The sequence below is a fragment of the Crocodylus siamensis genome, chromosome 6 (genome assembly GCF_052110815.1).
Source record: "Crocodylus siamensis isolate JL-2025a chromosome 6, ASM5211081v1, whole genome shotgun sequence".
NCBI classification, from domain to species: domain Eukaryota; kingdom Metazoa; phylum Chordata; order Crocodylia; family Crocodylidae; genus Crocodylus; species Crocodylus siamensis.
The window spans coordinates 34,052,543-34,071,652 of NC_143400.1; the positions used below are offsets into that span (position 1 = coordinate 34,052,543).

The following is a 19,110-nucleotide window of genomic DNA, read 5'->3' on the forward strand; positions in this document are numbered from 1 at the left end:
GCATATGTAACCACATTGTAAGAAATAACTTGCAATCCTTAACCTAAAAACCAGGATCTTAAGAGACAAGCTGCTTCATTTAATTTTGGTAGTCACCAAATTTCCGTGTGTTACATGTATGATGGCAGAACGATTTCTAATCTCATCCCTCCGATGTAGGACCAAGAACTTGAAATGCTTTTCCAAGACCATAAACTTGTCGACTTCAGTTCGTACTGATGTTGAATCTCCAGCTGTATAGAGCTCTACAGTGTTCTATATGAAGTCCACATCCTCACCTTTATGGTCCTTGCAGCACTCTGTACAGAGAAAAGGTCCATATTCTCAGAAGCAAAAGCGTGCATGCTTGGTGGAAGTGCCTTAAAATGGCAACACATTGTCTCGCTAACCTGAGTGTCATGCCTGTTAAGGTAAATGTGTACTTATGCAGGTGTGGGGTTTTACAACAGCGCTAGGATTGGCTGCCAAACCGAACCCCTCTCCTGCCTGCTGGACACGGATAAAGTTTTTTTCCTCTCATCTTCATGCACAAAGAGAATCGCTGGAAAGGACTTGCTGCTAGTGCACATACGGCTGCCTTGGCACCTGGTGTTCAGCCTAGGCAGCTAGGATTATATCCCAACAGGACAGAAGGCTCACGCTGAGAAGGGGACTGACAGACTGCCTCTGAGTTCAGATATGCTAATCACTTAAACTTAATTGTTGTTTTCTTTTTAATACTAGGGGGGGAAATTCCTCTGTTAACTCTGGATTTTCCTATTCAAACAGGTTGAAATGGTTCCACAGACAGCAGTGAAGACTGGATTACAGAAAGGTGAGTTTGACTGATCTAAAAACAAATATTAGCTATTAATGCCAGGTCTACAAGCCAGTCACCCTGACTTGCTGGTAGCTCTCAGTCGGTGCAAACTCAGTAATCCCCCTGATGTTTGCTAGTGATGTTTCTTTCTCCTATGAAGATGCTTATTGGTAAGGCTAGTTTAGAAGACAGTGGGGGCATCTACGTACATGCTTTACTGTGGAGTTGACTAATTAGCTCCACAGTAAAGCATCACTGCCTGCCACTAGGCTGGAATAAACTAATGAACTTTTGCCATAGGATAGTAATGCCCAACACAAGTACCATCCTATGGCAGAGTTATTTAATGTGTCACAACATATGTGTAGCCAGTGGTGGGGGCTGGCTGAGACAGAAGGATGCTCCAGTGCAGGGGGCTTGCCCCACACCAGTAGCACCCTTGTGCCCCAGCCAGCCCCTCCACACCATGTTAAGCTGGGGCGGAGAAGCTCCAGACTGGCAGGTTGACCCCCTGGGCTCCCTGCCAGCTGGGTCTGTAATGCCCTGGCTCAAGGTGCTACCGTCTCAGGCCTACTTGTAAATGCTGTCGCCCGGGAGCAATGAGCTCTGGCACAAACTGTGGCAGAGTTTATTCAGGTGTGCTAATTTCACATGTAGATACACTTAGTATGTATTCTTGGTCTGCTTTAAACTTTTCACTCTGTGATTCAAAGTACTCCAAGTTGAAGTTTATGAAACTCTTGAGTTTCATAAATGCTGAATTGATTAAAATGAAGACGTTTCTTCACAGTAATGGTTGTAAGATGAATGATGGGTTGGTAACCCAGCTGGCTTTATCCTTCCCTGGGAAGTAGTAATTTGGTACATTGTTTCAGGATGTCACCCTGTGCAGCAGTTATGGAGAAGTTTTAATTTGTTCTATTAAATGAGACTTGGAAGCTGTTGACAGAACGATTTTGTGTTCTGGCCAGAGTGGTAGACTTGAAGGTGTGAGGCCAAGTGTGTTGCTTGCAAAGGCTTCTCTCTCAGCTATTTCTCTCTTAGGGATTTAACAATTAAAAAGAAATTGCAAGCAATATTTTGGGATTAATTTCAGTATGTTGTGTTAAGGTGCCAGCGAGATTTCAGATTCTTGTAAACCTCTAAAGAAAAGGAGTCGTGCCTCAACTGATGTAGAACTGACTAGCTCAGTGTACAGAGATACGTCTGACTCTGATTCCAGAGGACTGAATGATCTGCAGGTAAATGTGTAATGTTTTGCATGCAGATTTTGTAGTTTATTGAATGGACAAATAGAAATAATTAAGGCTGCAGGCTATGAATAGGTGAGTAACCTGATAGACACATTCAGAATTGTTTTGCTTTTTTGAAAATGGGGAACGTTGTGGCAATGGAGAGTTTCATAAGGTGGGTCGGGGACTTGGACATCACTATGTATTTTCCCCCACCCACCCACCCAGTCCTGACCCAGGACATGTGTTGATTGGGACGCAAACTATTGAGTCACTATAGGGAGGTCCATAGGCTTTCTAATAATGGTCAAAACCTTCATATATACGTTACACCTTTTAATCAATTCTGACTTACTGTTGCCTTTAATCTGTTGGAAGCGGATTGCTTTAGAATGGTTTTGGGTGTTTCCTTTGTAGGGTAGCTTTGGAAAAAACTCAGACAGCCCATCGGCTGCTGCAGATGCTGATGCTTCTGATGTGCAGTCAGTAGATTCTAGCTTATCAAGAAGAGGCACTGGAACAAATAAGAAGGATACGGTTTGTCAGGTAGGTGGCATCCTAGTAAACAGATGCATCCTCAAATGATAGGTCTTCTACCAGAGTAGAAACCTTTTCAAAATTACGCAGCTGTGTTTTGAGCAAGTCTGTTAATTTGACACTGGATATCCTGAAAAAGATAGAAAGTCTGGGAATGGTTTGTGTACGTTAACAAGCCTAAGTTCATGGAAGACGCAGTCTAGTCTCTACTGGCTAGTGGCACTAAATAAACAAGATGCTGTGTTATCTTCTCTGTGAAGATCCTAAAGTCTTTCAGAGTAAAACCAAGTGAAACCTATTTTAAAGCATTCAGGCCAATAGGAGATGCAGGCATGTGTAAGAGTTGAGGTTTACATCTGAATCCAAAAGACTACCAAAGGGTGGATGCTAACTTAATTTATTAAGAATGGGAGTACAGGCAGTCCTCAGACTTATGAGGCAGTTGGGTCTTAAGTCGAAACATTGTAACTCGGAACCAATTTTCTTATAAGAAACGATGTTATAAATGGGGGCTTGGTTCCTGAACCAAGACCGGATACCTTATTTTCACCAAAAATACCCCAGAATTTTGTACTCTATCAATTCTGGATGAGTAATATACCTGCATTAATGTATTTATATTGTAAATAGCAACATTGATTGGAAAGGACTTCTTTGAGGTGACTTTGCTGGACTTTTTGAAAGTTGGACTTTTTGAAGGGTTCTTGGCTGGAGTCTCGGCTGCAGGTTTTTCTGGAGTCTTGTCTGCTTTCTTAACGGCAGCGTCCAAGGCAGTTTGGACGGATGTTCTCCAGGGAGATGAGTGTCGTAGCGAACTTGTTCGCTGGCGTGGTGTCACATCAGATCGAGCGTTGTAAAGTTGAAACTGACGTCATAAAGTTGAAACGGCGTCAGTTTCTAAACGTAAGTCCAAAACGTTGTAACTCTAAACGTTGCAAGTTGAGGACTGCCTGTACCTTGTTAGAGGGAACAGATTCGGCCACTGCTGAAAGAATCCTCCACTCAATATCAGCAGATCTGTTGAGGGGTTTTGGCCAACAATCCTGGTATTGTTCTGAAGTCAGGAGCCTCATAGTAGGATGAGGCTTCAGCCAGTGTGTATTGCCTTTGTTTTCAGCTCTGTGACTTGCCTGTATTAAATCATTTCAGCTGCTTTATCTTTTCCCTTCCTGTCTGTTTTAAGATCTGCGAGAGCTCTGGTGAGTCTTTGGTGTCCTGTGAAGGAGAATGCTGCAGTGTCTTTCACATGGAGTGCCTGGGGCTGACATCAATACCTGATGGGAAGTTTGTCTGCACAGAATGTAAAAATGGTAAATGCATTGCTGCGCCTGAGTGAGGATTATTGATTACAATGGTTGGAGGAAGCTTTAGTAACCATTCCTCAGTAAATAAAGTTCAAGGACAGCCTCTTAATCTCTCCTTGATTTCCCCTAAGACAAAGTGGCTAGCGGTTCAGGGCAGAGGCTCTGTCGTGTTTTGCCTTTGTGTAGCACTTAGCACAAGAGAGCTCCAAGCTTGACTTGGGGTAATACCGATCAGACGATTAATATATGCCATAGTATTACATGATTAGTTATGTAGCGAGGGGTGTATTCATTACATTAACTTTGGGGACTTGATTGTCTGCTCAAGTTGCAAACTTGCCTCGCAGAAAATAATGAATGTTAACTTTTTACATCTTTTTCCTTTCTTTTCCTAAAAGGCGAACATACATGCTTTTCCTGCAAGATTCCTGGCAAAGATGTGAAGCGGTGTTCTGTCAGCACCTGTGGTAAATTTTATCATGAGGCCTGTGTTCGTAAGTTTGCCACTGCTGTCTTTGAGTCACGAGGATTTCGTTGCCCACAGCATTGCTGTACTGCCTGCTCCATGGATAAGGACATCCACAAAGCAAGTAAAGGTGAGAACGCAGTTAGGTTCAGGCAGTATCGGGAAACTGCAACTTATGATGATGAAATGAGGAGCAGAAAATAATGATACAGTAGGCAGGGTGAGGACATGTATTACTAAGGTTTTCGTGTTTAGTTTGGCCATTGGTACATTGGTTTATTTGTGAAACAGTTCGGTTTTGATGGGGCTGTGTTAACAGCAGCTGCTTGACGCATCAAAATAGTTTCTGTGGTATTTGGACTCGTTTGGCTGCTAAGCCTCTGGCATTCAGTTTCAACATCTGGTCAAGTGTACACACGGCTGAAATACATTTTAAGCAGGTAGACGGCAACGGCTATGCAGCAGCAGTCAAAACCACCACTGTTAGAATGGTTAGAACCAAGTGGGGTTTCTCGTCATGTAAGCTGAACACCCCCCACATCAAAGTTAACAGGAGTTTTCTGATGGGAGAATAACACCAAAGTTGCATCCCTCCGTGGTGTATTCTGTCATATCCTAATTCCACTGTGACATGGTACATTTTTTTGCATTTATATTAAACAGGTCGTATGGTGAGATGTTTGAGATGTCCCATTGCCTATCACTCAGGAGATGGCTGTATTGCTGCAGGAAGCTTGTTTGTGTCATCCCACATTCTCATCTGTAGTAACCATTCCAAAAGGAATCACTCTTCATCAGCTGTAAATGTAGGCTTTTGTTTCGTTTGTGCAAGAGGTGAGCAGTACTATTTTTTCCTTCCATTTAATAGCTGGTATGGTCATTGGTACAGTTAAATGAATAAACTGGGATATCTTACCAAGTAACATTTTTTCCCCTCTCGGGGCTCCTTGATTTTCATGCTTCCTCTTGGGTTTTGGGGGATAGGAAGTGCACGTGATTTTTCATTTATTCCTCACTAGATTGTCACGTACCTATTTTGGCCTTTAACGTATGGTATTAACACACAAATTTGAGGTGCTGAGAAGACATCCATATATTGCCAGTTGGCAAAACCAGTAGATATAGAGTCCCCAGTTGCAACTGAGCATGTTATAGTATTGTTTTACTGCCTCTTCAGCCTCATTATGAACTGCAACTAATGAGGCATCTTTTAGCTGATAGATGATATTTGTTTAAGGCCTAGAGAATTTATTTCTTTTTTTACATCTAGCTCCCATTAAGTTTGAGACTTTCTTTTTTGTTTTGTGTTTGTGTTGAAAGAGTACTACACCCAGTGCCACCTAAATAAATAAAACACTGATAAGAAGGTAGTTTTCCATTTGCTTCAGCTATTATTTTTCTTTGCCTTTGACACCAGAGCAAGCTTGTCAGTTGCTTAACTTGAACTTCTGGCAGAAGGCAAGATAAAACGTTCCACTCACTTTATTTTACTTTGGGTTAAAAAGCACAATGCAGAAATCTCTCTACCGTGTTCTGTGAAGGGTGTGAGAATCAATTGGAGCTATAGAGAGTGAGTAATGTATGAAAATACCCACGCAGTACTTCAGAAAGTTTGCACTCAGTGCATCATGTGTTTCAGCAGTTCGAGACTCGCTAGTAAAGGAGGTGAAGTACACGGTGGCTTTGAAATCCACCTGCATGTGCAAGAACAGAGCAGTAGATACAGGACCTAGGAAAAGGGTGAGGGAGCCAGAGTCAGGTGCTCTCCCTGTTCAGAAGTAGAGTGCAGGAGCAGTCGCAGAGGATCAAGGTAAATGGAGACAAAGTTCTTGCCCTTTTAAATGCATCTAATTTTTTCCAGAGAAATGGCGTCCAGAGGCTCAGAGGGAAACAGTAAGTTTTAGAACGCTGAGCCTGAGAGGGGCTCTCCAAGGGTGTGGTCCAAAGGTGCTTGCAACATGGTTCAGTGCTTTTCCATAAATCAGCCTGTCTTAGTATTTTGGGACAGTTCCCTAAGCAGTGTATGTGTTGGGTGAAGTCACGTTGGGCATGGCACGAGCATACACACATGCCAACCTATGATTGTAGCATGTGGTTTTTACGATCTTGTATTGCTAAGTTTTTAGATAATGTCTTGATTTAACATTAATTTTGATTCTGATTTCATTAGTGTATGTAAAAGTATACCACCTAAACGATTCTAATTATCCTATTTCTGAATTTTATAAGCAACAAAAACCTGTGTATATGTATCCAGAGGTGCTTTTGTTAGACACCCATAAGTGTTGACAACTATTTCTAGCTTGCTCTTTACATTAAGAGTTTAACAAACAATTATGACCAAATGTGCAGGAAAAACACAGGAGGAGGAAAAAGTCTTGCATAATGTTGTCAGCTGATAATGTGCTGGAACAAAATCCTGCTGTAGGTAGAGCAAATGGGTAAAACTAAACTTCAAGATTTTATGCCAGTTGCTTAGGACTAGTCTGATGCTGGACTCGGGTACAGGAGTGTGAAGAACCAGCTTCTGAGACTTTCTATTGATGACTGAGCAGTCATCCTAGATATTCCTCTTAAAAAGTCCAGCAACAGCTTCACTCTGAGATGAAAGATTTAGTTGAGGGGAACTTACAGTTGCCTTCAACTGTTGCTGCTTTGCTTTGTGCATGAAGAGGTAGGTCATTCGGGTCTAGGCACTGCTTGGAACAGGTTTACGTAAAGGCGTTAAGTTTAGATGGTCTGTCAGTTGCTACATATGAAGGGCTCTGTGCTTTGACTGGGATTGTAATGAAATTTAATTATATGCTTCCAGAATGGAGGATCACTGGTTAATCTGGGGAGCGCCTGTAGTCTGTTGCAGTTGTCTGCTCTGCGTACCATTTTTAAGCTCTGGTACCAGGATATTCAGCTATTTCGTATTACGTGGTATTTGTATTTATGGAGTCACAGTGCATAGACTTTGTCAGGACTTGGCCATTTTGGTGCTTATCACAGTAAAGCCCTTGAGTGCTGTTTTCCAAGGTGTTGTCCACGTGTTCAATGCTACACAAACACAAAACCTAAGCAGCTTCTCTGTCTGTGAGGTTAATACTGTTATCCTACAGGTGGGGAACCCAAGCTGTTCCTCAGCAAGTATTTGGATTTTACTCAGCACGCACAGCAGAAAGCAGAATTTTGGGCTAGGCTTCCAGACTTGCGTAGTCATTGCCCAGTAGTTTAGAGAGAGCCTCCCCTGCTGTTACCATGACTGCATCAGAGAGAATGGAGGTGCAGACCTGGCGTGCCTGCTGCTTTATGAAAAAAATAAATAAAAGCAGGGTAGAGGGGAGAAGTCCTTACCTCCTTCAATTGACTTCGTTTTGACAGTGGTGTAATTTTGTAGCTGGATATACAGCTGCTTGGAAGCTGAGCCCTAACTCTGCACAAGACTATACTTTCTGTTAACAAGAAACATATGAGTATTGCATAGATTAAAATTTCCAGTCCTGTATATTCACTGTTCCTTAACTTATTCTTAGAGAAAGTTTACAATGTGAATTCGCAACTAAGTGAAGTCCCCATGTACCACAGCAGTATGACATGGGCCTCTTAAGTTTTAATAGGGACCGGTTTCTATACAGGGCAGCTGGAAGTGGGAGTGCACCTTGCACATCATCATTCAGCAGCCCACCTGGCAGCATTAGTAGGCTCAGACCGGGTCAGGATGGTCGGTGTGAAGTTAAGAAGGAACTGGTGAAACTCTGGGGTATGGTGGGAGCGCTGAACCCTTAAACTGAGAATAAAACATATTAACATTCAGTTGCCTACATATGAAAATAGTACTAGCTGTCTCTTAACACACTACTTGGTATTGGAGGGAAGAGCTGTGTTTTTTCAGATGTGGTGCCTTTTTTAGAAAGACAAAAAATGTAGGTGTCGAAGTACCAGCAGACTATTTAACTCATCCCATGCAACCAGGGGCTCCCATGTTTTCTTGTCCAAATTCCACAGTTACCACCGTGGAATATTTCCCCCCCTGCCCCCAGTCCCCTCCTGTCCCACAAGGAGTTTGTCTTCAAGCTTCCTTGGGTCTTAAGTTCTGTGTTGTGCTGTTTGCCAGATGACCCAGTTTACCAGCATCCCGCATTCCTGATTTAAAACTCTCTCTGACTCTGAGTTGCCTGACTCAGTGACCCGTTTAGGAAATGTGCTGTAATCCAGCTAGTCCTTTTGGAAAGGTAGAGAGCAAGAAGCAACTGTAGACATTTAGGAGAGCAAAATATTGAACCTTTAGCTGCGGTAAATGTTCAGTGCCCCCAGCTGTGGAATTGCAGACTCCTTGAACTTTATATGACGTAACAGCCGTTCTGTTGCTCTGCATGCTTGCAGCATTCACATTTGGTTTCAAATCTTGACGTTTTTCTGTGCAACTGTAAATGAAACAAATGATTTAAAATAAAGCAAAAGCTTGGAGCACGGCTGTAGCGGTGGTTGAGTTCTGGGATCCCCTGTACACAGTCTCTGGCCCTTCCAGTTGACAGTCCCTTCTGAAAGAAACAGTTCTGATGCGGTCACTCAGTTACCTTTATTTTGTAATTGGGCCAGCTGTTTTATTTGGGAAAGAGGGGACTCATGGGGAACTAGCAGCAGGTCTTTAAGTCTGCAAATCAGAAAGATGGCACAAAGGACATTCCACTTAGATATGGCCTGTTTACTCTCAGTTTCTCCACTTACACTTGAATTCAGCCTGTCCGAGAATTCAGCTTGACCTTTCTGTGGTAGCTATAGAATCCTTTTCTGTCCGTTTTTTCTTTTTCTTCATATTATCTTTTTCTTTCAAACTTATATATGCATATTAGGTGTTCATTTGATTTATTTTATTTTCACCTTTATGGAATCATGGGTAGTTTCATTGCAACTCATCTCTTTCTGTTTGTTTCGTATAGGGCTGGTAGTGCAGGATCATTCAGACCCCCTGTTCAGTTCATATGCCTATAAGTCCCACTACCTACTGAATGAATCAAATCGTGCTGAGTTGATGAAATTACCTATGATTCCTCCTCCTTCGTCAGCTTCCAAAAAGAAATGTGAGAAAGGTAACCAAAATAGTTTCCTTCTCTTTAATTTTACTTTCGCTTTTCCTATTTTTCTTTTTCTCTTTTAACTCAAACAAATGTTTGCTTGTCCAGCACCACCTGATGCTTTTAGTGAATTTCATTCGTTGATTACTGTGAGCTTGTGTTGATGTTGTTGGCAAAATATTTATCATCAAAGGGCTTAAAATAATTAGCATCCCAAAATTCTTCTTCCAGAGGCTAAATCACCGATTGTATCTGACGTTAGGTTATTTTAATTTTAAGGGGGCTGTCTAGCTAGCAGTAAGTTTGAGGAAGGGGGAGCAGAGCTTAGTAGTATTCTAGTTCAGCACCTCTAAATTACTTTTAAGAACTTACTCAATTGCCTTGATCTGAGGGAAGAGACTCCTACTCCAGATCTCCTGTACAGCTCATGCAGACCCTGCAACAGTAAGAACACGAGGTTTGTCAGGTGGCGTGTTTATATGGGAAAGTTGGCATTCCAGAGGAAAACTGACGACTTAAGAAGGCAGATGGCTCGTTTGCCTGCTTCTCTGTACATTGGTGCTCCTTTCTTTACTTACGTGACTGATTTGCTCACTTCTCGGAGCAATGCTTCTTAATTGATGGAATTGGGGAGTCTGTCCTGCACAGCAGGGGGGCATTTATGGCAGGATCAGAAGAGATGCTTTTTCAAAAACAAGGTGAATGCTTTATACCATGTTGGTATTGTGCTGGTATGGCTTATCAAAGGAATTAATGGAAAAATACCCTGCAGTGTCTGTCTGTCAGGTTCAGAGGCCGTAGCCTATCCCCACAAAAAATTGACTTCTCGAAGAGTGTTCAGGAATGGTACCCAGCTAGTCATCCTACAGTTAGATCATTTCACATTGCTACTAGGCTTAGATCTGTGTGACTTGTAACAACAAAAATTATTTTGAGCCCTCCGTTTGCTTAGCTTGAGCAATATCTTACTAATGCATCATAAGAGCAAAGTTTTTTCTTGCTTAGCACTGAGAGTTTTTTGTGTTTGGTTTTTATTTTGGTTTTTGCATCTCTTGGCATTTTACCATATTGGATATTGTTTCAGTGATTATGTTGGGTCTGTATTTCCTCTGAAATAGTTTACAAAAATTCTTTTAAAAAAACTTTAACTTATGGGGCTGGGGAGCTCTGGAAGATCCAAATGCTTCATTTTATTACCGTTTTGACAGAGGAAATATAGGAAGTGATTTTTTTTTTTGTCACTGGTTGTTTAAGGAATGCTTTTTGCAAGATGCTACAATCAATTAATGCGGTGACATTTTTGAAAGTCTATAGGTGGACAAGATTTTCTGATAAATATTTGGAGGTAAAAATCAAAACTTTTTTCATAGTATGAAAAAAAACAAAAAAAAAACTTTAAAATGCTGCTGTAAATTTCTCCCAGTCTTTTTGCCCTGGGACTCATTAAATTTGCGTGTAGATTGTAGCAAGTGTTTACTGATCGTCTCGGCTGCTTCACCCAGTGAGGATGGCTTCAAGATGTGTGCTCACAGTAAAACACATCTGCTAGAAAACAAGCCAGCCCAAAACAACTTTGGATGCAGAAAAGCATTGATCAACCTATAGGCTGGTTTATATGCACACTAACTGATTGATTGCTAAGGGATTCAGTCATGACAATGTTGGATAAAAAGTGTTCCATAAAGTTGATGATTGGTCTGATGGTTACAAAATGGTGACCACTTCCCGAATGTCTGGATTTAAAAAAAAATGTCATGGAATATTCAAGAATTTATGCTCATCATTGAAACATCAGATCCCGTGTCAGCTTGCCTTATTTGATCTAAATGTGTTTTGAAATTCCTTAGCTTGCTTATATGCATTCTTGATGCAGCCAAAAGAAGAAGAAAATGTCACAGAAAAATATGAATTTAATTTTTAATCCAGCATTGTAAGTTGACTTGATCCCTTCCTTTTGCTATTTGTTTGGTGTGAGGCCACTGCAAATTTTAATGCATTTTAATCGAGTAACACTGGTATTTTTTTTTTCCCCTCTTCCCCTCCCACCCCCAATAAGAATAAGCTTTTTTTTCTGCAAACTAAACAAGTATGTTTGTTTAAGGTGGAAAACTGTTGTGCTGTGAGTCCTGTCCAGCCTCCTTTCATCCTGAATGTCTCAACCTAGAAATGCCAGAAGGATGCTGGAATTGCAATGATTGTAAAGCTGGCAAGAAGCTACATTACAAGCAGATTGTTTGGGTCAAGCTTGGAAATTACAGGCAAGTTGGCTAGCTCCCTCCAGAAACTATTTCAGGTTTTTTGTTTCTGTGGTGATGTTGTGACTGTCCTGGAGGCCTGCAAGTAAACCAGTTGGAACATCTCATTATTAGTAAGGACGATTCTGATGTAGAATATCTGACATGCTGTTAGATGTATGGCTTTTTCTATTTAAGTTTTGCTTGTGCTTTTTTTAGCAAAAGGAAGACATGAGCATGATGCATTCGATACTTTAGGGATATGTGATGGGGGGTGGGGAGAAGCAGGTGTTACTTAATCGAAACAACATCCTAGGTTGTATGATTTTTAGGGGTCATGATTGATGTTCCTCAATGGGGAATGCATATGGTGCTTGATTCTCGTGTGAGTACCCCCACTGTCTCAGAATAAATATGATGAACGATAGGTTTGGCAGGTCGGAGACGGTGAGAGCAGGGGAAGCAGGAAGGTGCTTAAGATTTCCATATCAAATGCATTTTTGGTGCATAAGTGACATTCGCCTCCCTCGTCCAGATCTGAACATAAAATGCATGCCCAGAGCTCTATCACAAGTGGCCTTTGCAGCAACAATTTCAGCTTGTCCTCGGAGGATTTTGTGAGGACTGGCATTACTGAGTGTGAGGGGACAACAGAGTTGTTGACTTATTCTCCAACTTTCACAAATATAGCACAATCGCTGAAAATGCTCATGGCTGGGTTTGTGTGCATTTGCTGGAACATGATCTGTCCCTTGCTACACTTGCTTAGAGTGGTAGTCCTAACTTTGAATTTATAAGCCCCCTTCACTGCTTCTGGAATCTGAGCAGATTGTCAAGCCTTCCCGTTGCTTTTGCTTTTCATAGCATTACATAGCTTAAAAGAAGCCCAGCCAAATGTTGCTGGGTAGTTTCCTTTCTAGTGGTTGTGCATTAGCATGGTGCTGCTGTTGGAGTTCCCTGCATTGCAAAGGGCCCACTTGGGGAAACAACATTAAAAAATGTTGATAGTTGCAAAAAAAAAACCCCCAAAAACTAACCCACATTTTTCTTCTTGTACTATTTTCATGCATCAGTGTGCCCTAATTACTTGAATGTTACTTCAAATCTGGCACACACAATTTTTTTTTGGTTTGCTTGCAGCTGTTTGTTTTTTCTTTTTCTTTTAATCAACCTTGAAATTAATGTTGTTCTGGTAAAAAAATAAATAAATACTGTTTGGTATTGATGGCAGTCCTGCAGCAAGCTAGTCTCCAGTTGTGTCCAGTCCCACAGCCCTCATACAAGCAGAAGTGTTGCTGCAGTACATTGAATCTTGAATGTTCCTAGCCTGAATTCTAGACCACTGCATTAGATCGCTGAAGATGAAGGGAGTCAAGTTGAAGGGATATTTATTAATTGATGAGTGGAATGGTTTTTAGGAAGGAAATAAAGTTCCTGAGCCCTAGAAACCAAAACTTTGCTTTTGTTTCACAGAGTTTGAGTTTTCTCCTTTTCCTCACTTTCAGGTGGTGGCCAGCTGAGATCTGCAATCCCAGGTCTGTGCCTCTCAACATACAGGGCCTCAAACATGATATCGGGGACTTCCCAGTATTTTTCTTTGGTTCACATGACTACTATTGGGTACACCAGGGCAGAGTTTTCCCTTATGTTGAAGGAGATAAAAGCTTTGCTGAGGGGCAAACTAGTATTAACAAGACCTTCAAGAAAGGTAAAATTAAACAAAGTTTATAGTGGTTTATGACAAAAGTTCCACGTGTTTGTGTCTCCATCACCACTTAACTTGCATGGGAATTATGTGCCTAGTGTTCTGTGTCCATGTTAAACTGCAAACTCTGTATAGATCCCCTGTACAGAGCTGATGAATGCTTTTAGCATCTAACTACCACAGTTCTTGCCAAGTTAAATTGGAAAGAAGTGCTGATGTGAAGCCTGAGCTTCGATGGCCCCTGCACGATGTTTAAATACCTGCGGAAAAGTAGTCGGTGTAAAATTGATTTGTGTTTTAGTGCAACGCTATTGTTAGCTTGTTTCTGTTGTAGATTTCTAAGTACTAGTTTTCTTTCTCTCTTTTTTTTTTTTTTTTAAATGCCTCTGAGCAGCAGCAGCCAACACTAATTCTTTCCTATTTGGGGCTCCTTTGCACAGCACTTGAAGAAGCTGCAAAACGCTTCCAGGAGCTGAAAGCACAAAGAGAAAGCAAAGAAGCACTAGAGAATGAAAGGAATTCAAGAAAACCCCCACCCTACAAGCATATTAAAGTGAGTTGCCTCTCTTGTATGAAAAAGCTACGTAGCTGCATGTGGGGAAGCGACTTGTACTGACTCTAGCTTAGAAGATAGTTTAAATAATTATGTTGCTGTTCTCAGGGCTCTCAAGTGCTCTGCCTCATTGAGCACCATACAAAGGATGTGCCTTTGCAATGAGAGGCCTGGAAGCATCAGTAAATCGGTTGTAAAGGTTATTCCTGTTTAAGATAAGTGTTTTGACAATTGCAAGCAGATCTCACTTATCTTTAAATGAATCTTGGGTCTCATTTCCTGTTAGGAAAATACATTAGCATTGAACAGCACTGGAAATGACAAAATATCAGTGTGAAAACTTAGACTTCCCAACCACTGAAAAATATTTTTGCTGGTGGTTTTGGGTGCACAATACCCCAAGCTGTGCACTTTAATTTGTTATTAAATTAAATTTCTAATATACTAATATTCTAATATACATCCTTAGATGCATTTTTCTGTGCCTTGTAAGAGTTATAGTGTCAATAACTGTGCAACGCAAACCTCTGCTCTCGGTTCAAAATCGTCAGTTCTGTCTTCTTTTCTTCACTGTGCACCTTGTCGCTGGCCTTTTCTGAACAGCATAGATCCTTGATTTAAGTTGGTGGAATAATACCAGATGTGGTCTGAGGGTCCTTGCATTTTGTCTGTTTTCACATTGCAGGGAAGTATTATTGCCACATTTGCTTTCTTTTGACAGGGTTAGGAAAAAATAAGACTCAGCTTGTGAGTCACTAAGTGTATGATATTTGTTTTGCCTTCCCTCCCTCTTGAAATACCTTGGCTGTGGTGGGCCTTAAATCAAGTGGTTCTCATCCTAAACTCTGTACACTCTGCCTTAAATCCAAGTTTATTCCTTGTGTCTTTTCTTTGTTATTTCCCACAGTCAAACAAAGTAATAGGGAAGGTTCAGATTCAAGTTGCTGATTTGTCAGAAATCCCTCGCTGTAACTGCAAGCCATCTGATGAAAACCCCTGTGGTCTAGAGTCAGAATGTCTGAACAGGATGCTGCAGTACGAGTGCCATCCCCAAGTTTGCCCGGCAGGAGAGCGATGTCAGAACCAGTGCTTCACCAAAAGACTCTATCCAGAAGCTGAAATCATCAAAACAGATCGCCGTGGCTGGGGTCTCAGGACAAAAAGGAACATTAAAAAGGTAGAATTTGGGACACATGCTGAGTTAACTATTGATGTAAGATAACGTGCGAGGAGCATGCCGTTAATCTTTTATGGCTTGTACCTTAAGAGAGCATGTACTGCATTTTCCTACAGACGAGTGCATCTTTAGATTTACAAGGTGAATCTTCCTCTGTAGTAACAAATCTGACCTCATGGAATGTAAGGCATCTTGGAGGAAATGTCTTTCTATTGTTACGACATTATCTCTTTGAAGGGGTCAGCATCAGTTGTTCATAAATTCCTTTGCATGGGCTTGAGATGAGGACTGTCAATAACACTTCTAGGAGAAAATGATGTACCTGAGTTTTTTCAGTGATTTCTGGGCATAGAGAAGAGGGGAGATGCTCTCCAAAAATAATTAGAAGTCGTTTGAGCCCCTCCTAACATCCTCTTGACTGAAAATGAAAAAATCTTAGTGGGATGGAGATGAAACATGCATGTTTTATTTTGTTTGGGTTGGTTGGTTGGTTTGTTTTCGTTACCCCTGTTACTAATACGGTAAATAGAAATAATGACATGATACAAAATAGCACAAAGGACTGGAGGTAGGGCTGCCTGAGATAGCAAGCCTCATTGCAAGAGGCTGTTTTTAAGTAGCTTTCAGCATGTGCCTTTGCTTTTCATTTTAAGCCACTTCCCAAGAAAATGTTCTCTGCAGTTCCCAGTAGCCAGTTATCTGACATGGGAACGGGAGGGGGTACTGTGTTGCTCTTAGAAACATCTGGGAAGGATGCTGTGCTTCACCCTCTTTGGCACTCAACTCTTCAGACTGGAATTATTTCAGAAGAAATTGGAGCTTTAATAAAGGGCTTGAGGTGATCAGGAAACCCTGGACAACACACTTAAGTTCTTAAAGTTCAAGAAGGCAGAGAAGTATAAAGAAGATGCAGAGATTTCTGTTCATTCCAATGTTGTTAGTAAAAGCAAGAATGACTGATTAACTAAAGGATTGCTGTGGACTTTGACAGGAATATGAAAGTGGTTGGAACCCTTAAAGAAATGGCAATGGGTTGAGGGCAAGGTGATGCAGGGGAATGGGAGCATCTTTCTGGACTGTCCTAATAGTCCTGAAAATGGATCATTTTGGTTTTCCTTTACACTGTGTCACTGCACACTGTATTCCTGAGAGTGCCAGTCTGGGATTAACCCAGGTGGAATGTGTGACAGTTGATATGGAAAAACCAGAGCTTGCACTTGCCTATCCGAGTCCATTTTTCAAAGTGTGGGAATCTTCTTCTAACTGGATTGCAGTCTTGCTGTACTTCGAGGCAAGTGTGAGGATGATGGGCCTGGATTTCACAGCTGCTTTAACTTGCCAGGCAGAGGAGTGGATCTGATGGACAGATGTATGTTTTGCTCTTACTCATGCAGGCTTCGTTGTTTCTGAACAAGGAGGCGGCTGAGCACACCTGAAGCATAGAAGATCTGACTCTGGCTACAGATGAAATGGGCATTTAAGACTGCAGGACCAGTTGTTGTTTTTATCCTTTGACCTGGATCCCCAGAGTTTGCTCGGGAGCACTGTTTTGCTCTTGATTGGCTCCATGTTTTCTCTTTACTTGCTCCCATCCTACTAAAGAAACAATCCTGGAACTTCTTGCTATGAAGGCACATCTCATGACTTTCATGGACTAAATTTTTATGTAAGGATTTCCACTATAAGAGGAAGCTGGCTGCTCTCCAAGCTGGGAATGTTTTGGATTGTGGCAGGAAGCAATGGATGTACTGTGTGATGGTGGACTTGGCTCAAATACAACTGGAGCTTGCAGATGAAAGCTAAGACATTCTGAATGGACTCCTTCCTGCAGTTGTGCTGCTTAAGTAGGATGCATAGGATTATCCACTAGTCTTCAATACCCAGGCAGATGGGTTTGGGCAAAACAATTTTAACTGTGAGTTTTTTGCATTTGTCAGAGTGATTTTTAGATCATCTCCTTCCTGGCTTTGTCTAGTAGCATAGTTTTACTGTTGACAGCGCCTTGGTATAAGAAAAAAGGGTGTAGGAACTAAATGATGATACACTTGCCTATGGTGACATTGGAGGTGTATGAGCAGACAACTTAAACTAGGTTTTGATGTTGACAAATATTGCTTCGGTTATAATCACAGACTTTGGCTGCACTAATGACATTTCTGCCGATTAGGCATTTAAATGACTTCCTGACCATAATTAGAGGAGATGCCTAGTAAATTGATGGAAAAAAATTGTTAACAAGATTTTAACACACTCTAGTGTGCTCTTATAACGTATATATGGTAAAACTTCATATTCATAGCATGTATGTAATAGATGTCCTAAGAATTGCCTTACTGTGCTAAATTTGAAAGCATCTTTGCATCCTTCCACGCGCTCCTCAAAATCCAATGGCTCCATTATAAAGCTTCTGAGGGGAGGGGACTTAATTCGATGAAGTATTCCAAAGCACATAGACTGAAACAGAAGTCATTTGGTAAGGAAAGTCGAGAGATCTCTTGTTAGATTTTCAAAAGTAACTTCGTGACCTAGGAGTTGAAGTTCATTGGTTTGAAATGAGCTGTAGACTTTGAAAAGCCTAAATCAGTCTTGAAAAATGAAACTTAGGCTTCTCATGACTCACTCTAGGTCTGGGCTATCAAATTCCATTTGGCCCATGAGTGGTATGTGGCTGGTACTGTGTGCTGGATTGCCCCCCTCCTGCATCCAGCCTGCGGGCCACATCTTTGACTCCAGTATTGTAGGTGTTTTGAGAACTGTGCCCTGATAACCTTATCCCCTTTTGTAGCATAGGTTTTGTGATTTTTTTCTTTCGTTGCTCTCTTGCTTCCTCTCTTAAAGTTCCAATTTGTGATAGCCATATTTCTTTCTGGTCAAGGAGGACCGAACATTTCTCTCTGAAACTGGCTGGCTACCAGAACTTAGTTTTTGTAGGCTTTTGTCACAGTGCAGTGTTCACAGGACCAGGCTTGTAACACGTTGTTCTTTTAAAAAGAAAAACACGCAAGCCCCTTTGTCTTGAAATGGCTCAGATGCTCCTTGAACTCCTGGCTCTGAGCCTAGCAAGGGGTTAATATTTGCATCTGAACATTAGCAGCATTGACCCTCGGTGCACTGAGTATTTGCTCCCTTGTATCAAGGTGTTCTGTCCTGGCCATTTTGTATTGCATTGGATAAAAGCCAGGAACACGTTGTCAGCTTGAAGGCTCGCTTTTAACAGGTTTTTAGTGGTTTAATTATTTAATCCAGTTTTGTATAATCTGTGCCACACAAACCTTGTTATCACACGCTAGTCACATTCACTATTGGCTGTTCAAAGTCCTAATAAAATAACTGTTCAAATACTATGTAGTAAAAATGTTTGGTAATAGAGTAGGTTGCTGTTGTCTAATGCTGAAGTTCTCTGGGTATCGGTGTATTAGCCCTGAAAGTGTTTTTGAACGAAGAAAGCATGCTTCTTGAAATTATATCTGTGATTGAGTTGGTGTAACTAAAACCAGTGAATGGAGAAGCAGTTGTACGTCTGCTTTTTGCTTGTCTCTTTCTTTGGGCCAAGTCACAGCTTGTATAGTTTAAGTGCCACCTGCACATACACTTGACATTTTGCTTGAATATTGTATACTTCATATATGGTGTCTTGGTGTTTTGTGTTTTTTCTCTCCTGAATGTTTGAATATGTTGTTATAAAGATGTGCTCAGTTTCTCTAGATTGTCTCATACAAGGGTTTGGACATAGCTGTCCCCATCTAAAAGCCAAAGCTAATTAATACAGCGCATACTTGGGATAATGTTTTCTCAATTGTACTTTTAATCCCAGCTCTAGATGTAACCCTTCCCTTTTGTACGTCAGGATCTCCAATTGACTATAAACTTGGATGCATATGTAGTTTTTCTATACTGGTGACCCTTACAGAGTACTTTGTGTTCATTTGTTCTCTGTATTTATAGTAGAAAGCCACCTTGCATGGGCCAGGGGGCTAAGCCTGATCTACAAGGGCTTCCTGTCTCATGTACTGTGCGTCTTCATTTTACTTGTACTTGGCAAA

General features: G+C 41.3%; 1 protein-coding gene across 6 annotated transcripts in view; it reads left to right on the top strand.

Moving 5' to 3' along the window:
* The window catches only part of NSD3 (nuclear receptor binding SET domain protein 3), a 55,998-nt gene that overhangs the window by 26,383 nt on the left and 10,505 nt on the right, over nucleotides 1-19,110 (top strand). For 4 of the 6 annotated variants that reach the window (XM_090050993.1, XM_090050992.1, XM_090050990.1 and 1 more), the window contains 11 exons: nucleotides 769-814; nucleotides 1,910-2,040; nucleotides 2,449-2,577; nucleotides 3,752-3,878; nucleotides 4,271-4,468; nucleotides 5,002-5,172; nucleotides 9,264-9,413; nucleotides 11,500-11,656; nucleotides 13,138-13,340; nucleotides 13,778-13,890; nucleotides 14,798-15,067. In XM_090050993.1, the coding sequence (XP_089907119.1) occupies nucleotides 769-814; nucleotides 1,910-2,040; nucleotides 2,449-2,577; nucleotides 3,752-3,878; nucleotides 4,271-4,468; nucleotides 5,002-5,172; nucleotides 9,264-9,413; nucleotides 11,500-11,656; nucleotides 13,138-13,340; nucleotides 13,778-13,890; nucleotides 14,798-15,067 (1,695 nt within the window). Of the gene's footprint in view, nucleotides 1-768; nucleotides 815-1,909; nucleotides 2,041-2,448; nucleotides 2,578-3,751; nucleotides 3,879-4,270; nucleotides 4,469-5,001; nucleotides 5,173-9,263; nucleotides 9,414-11,499; nucleotides 11,657-13,137; nucleotides 13,341-13,777; nucleotides 13,891-14,797; nucleotides 15,068-16,461; nucleotides 18,969-19,110 lie in introns of those variants that run through there. The other 2 variants (XM_090050995.1, XM_090050994.1) reach the window with 2 other exon arrangements.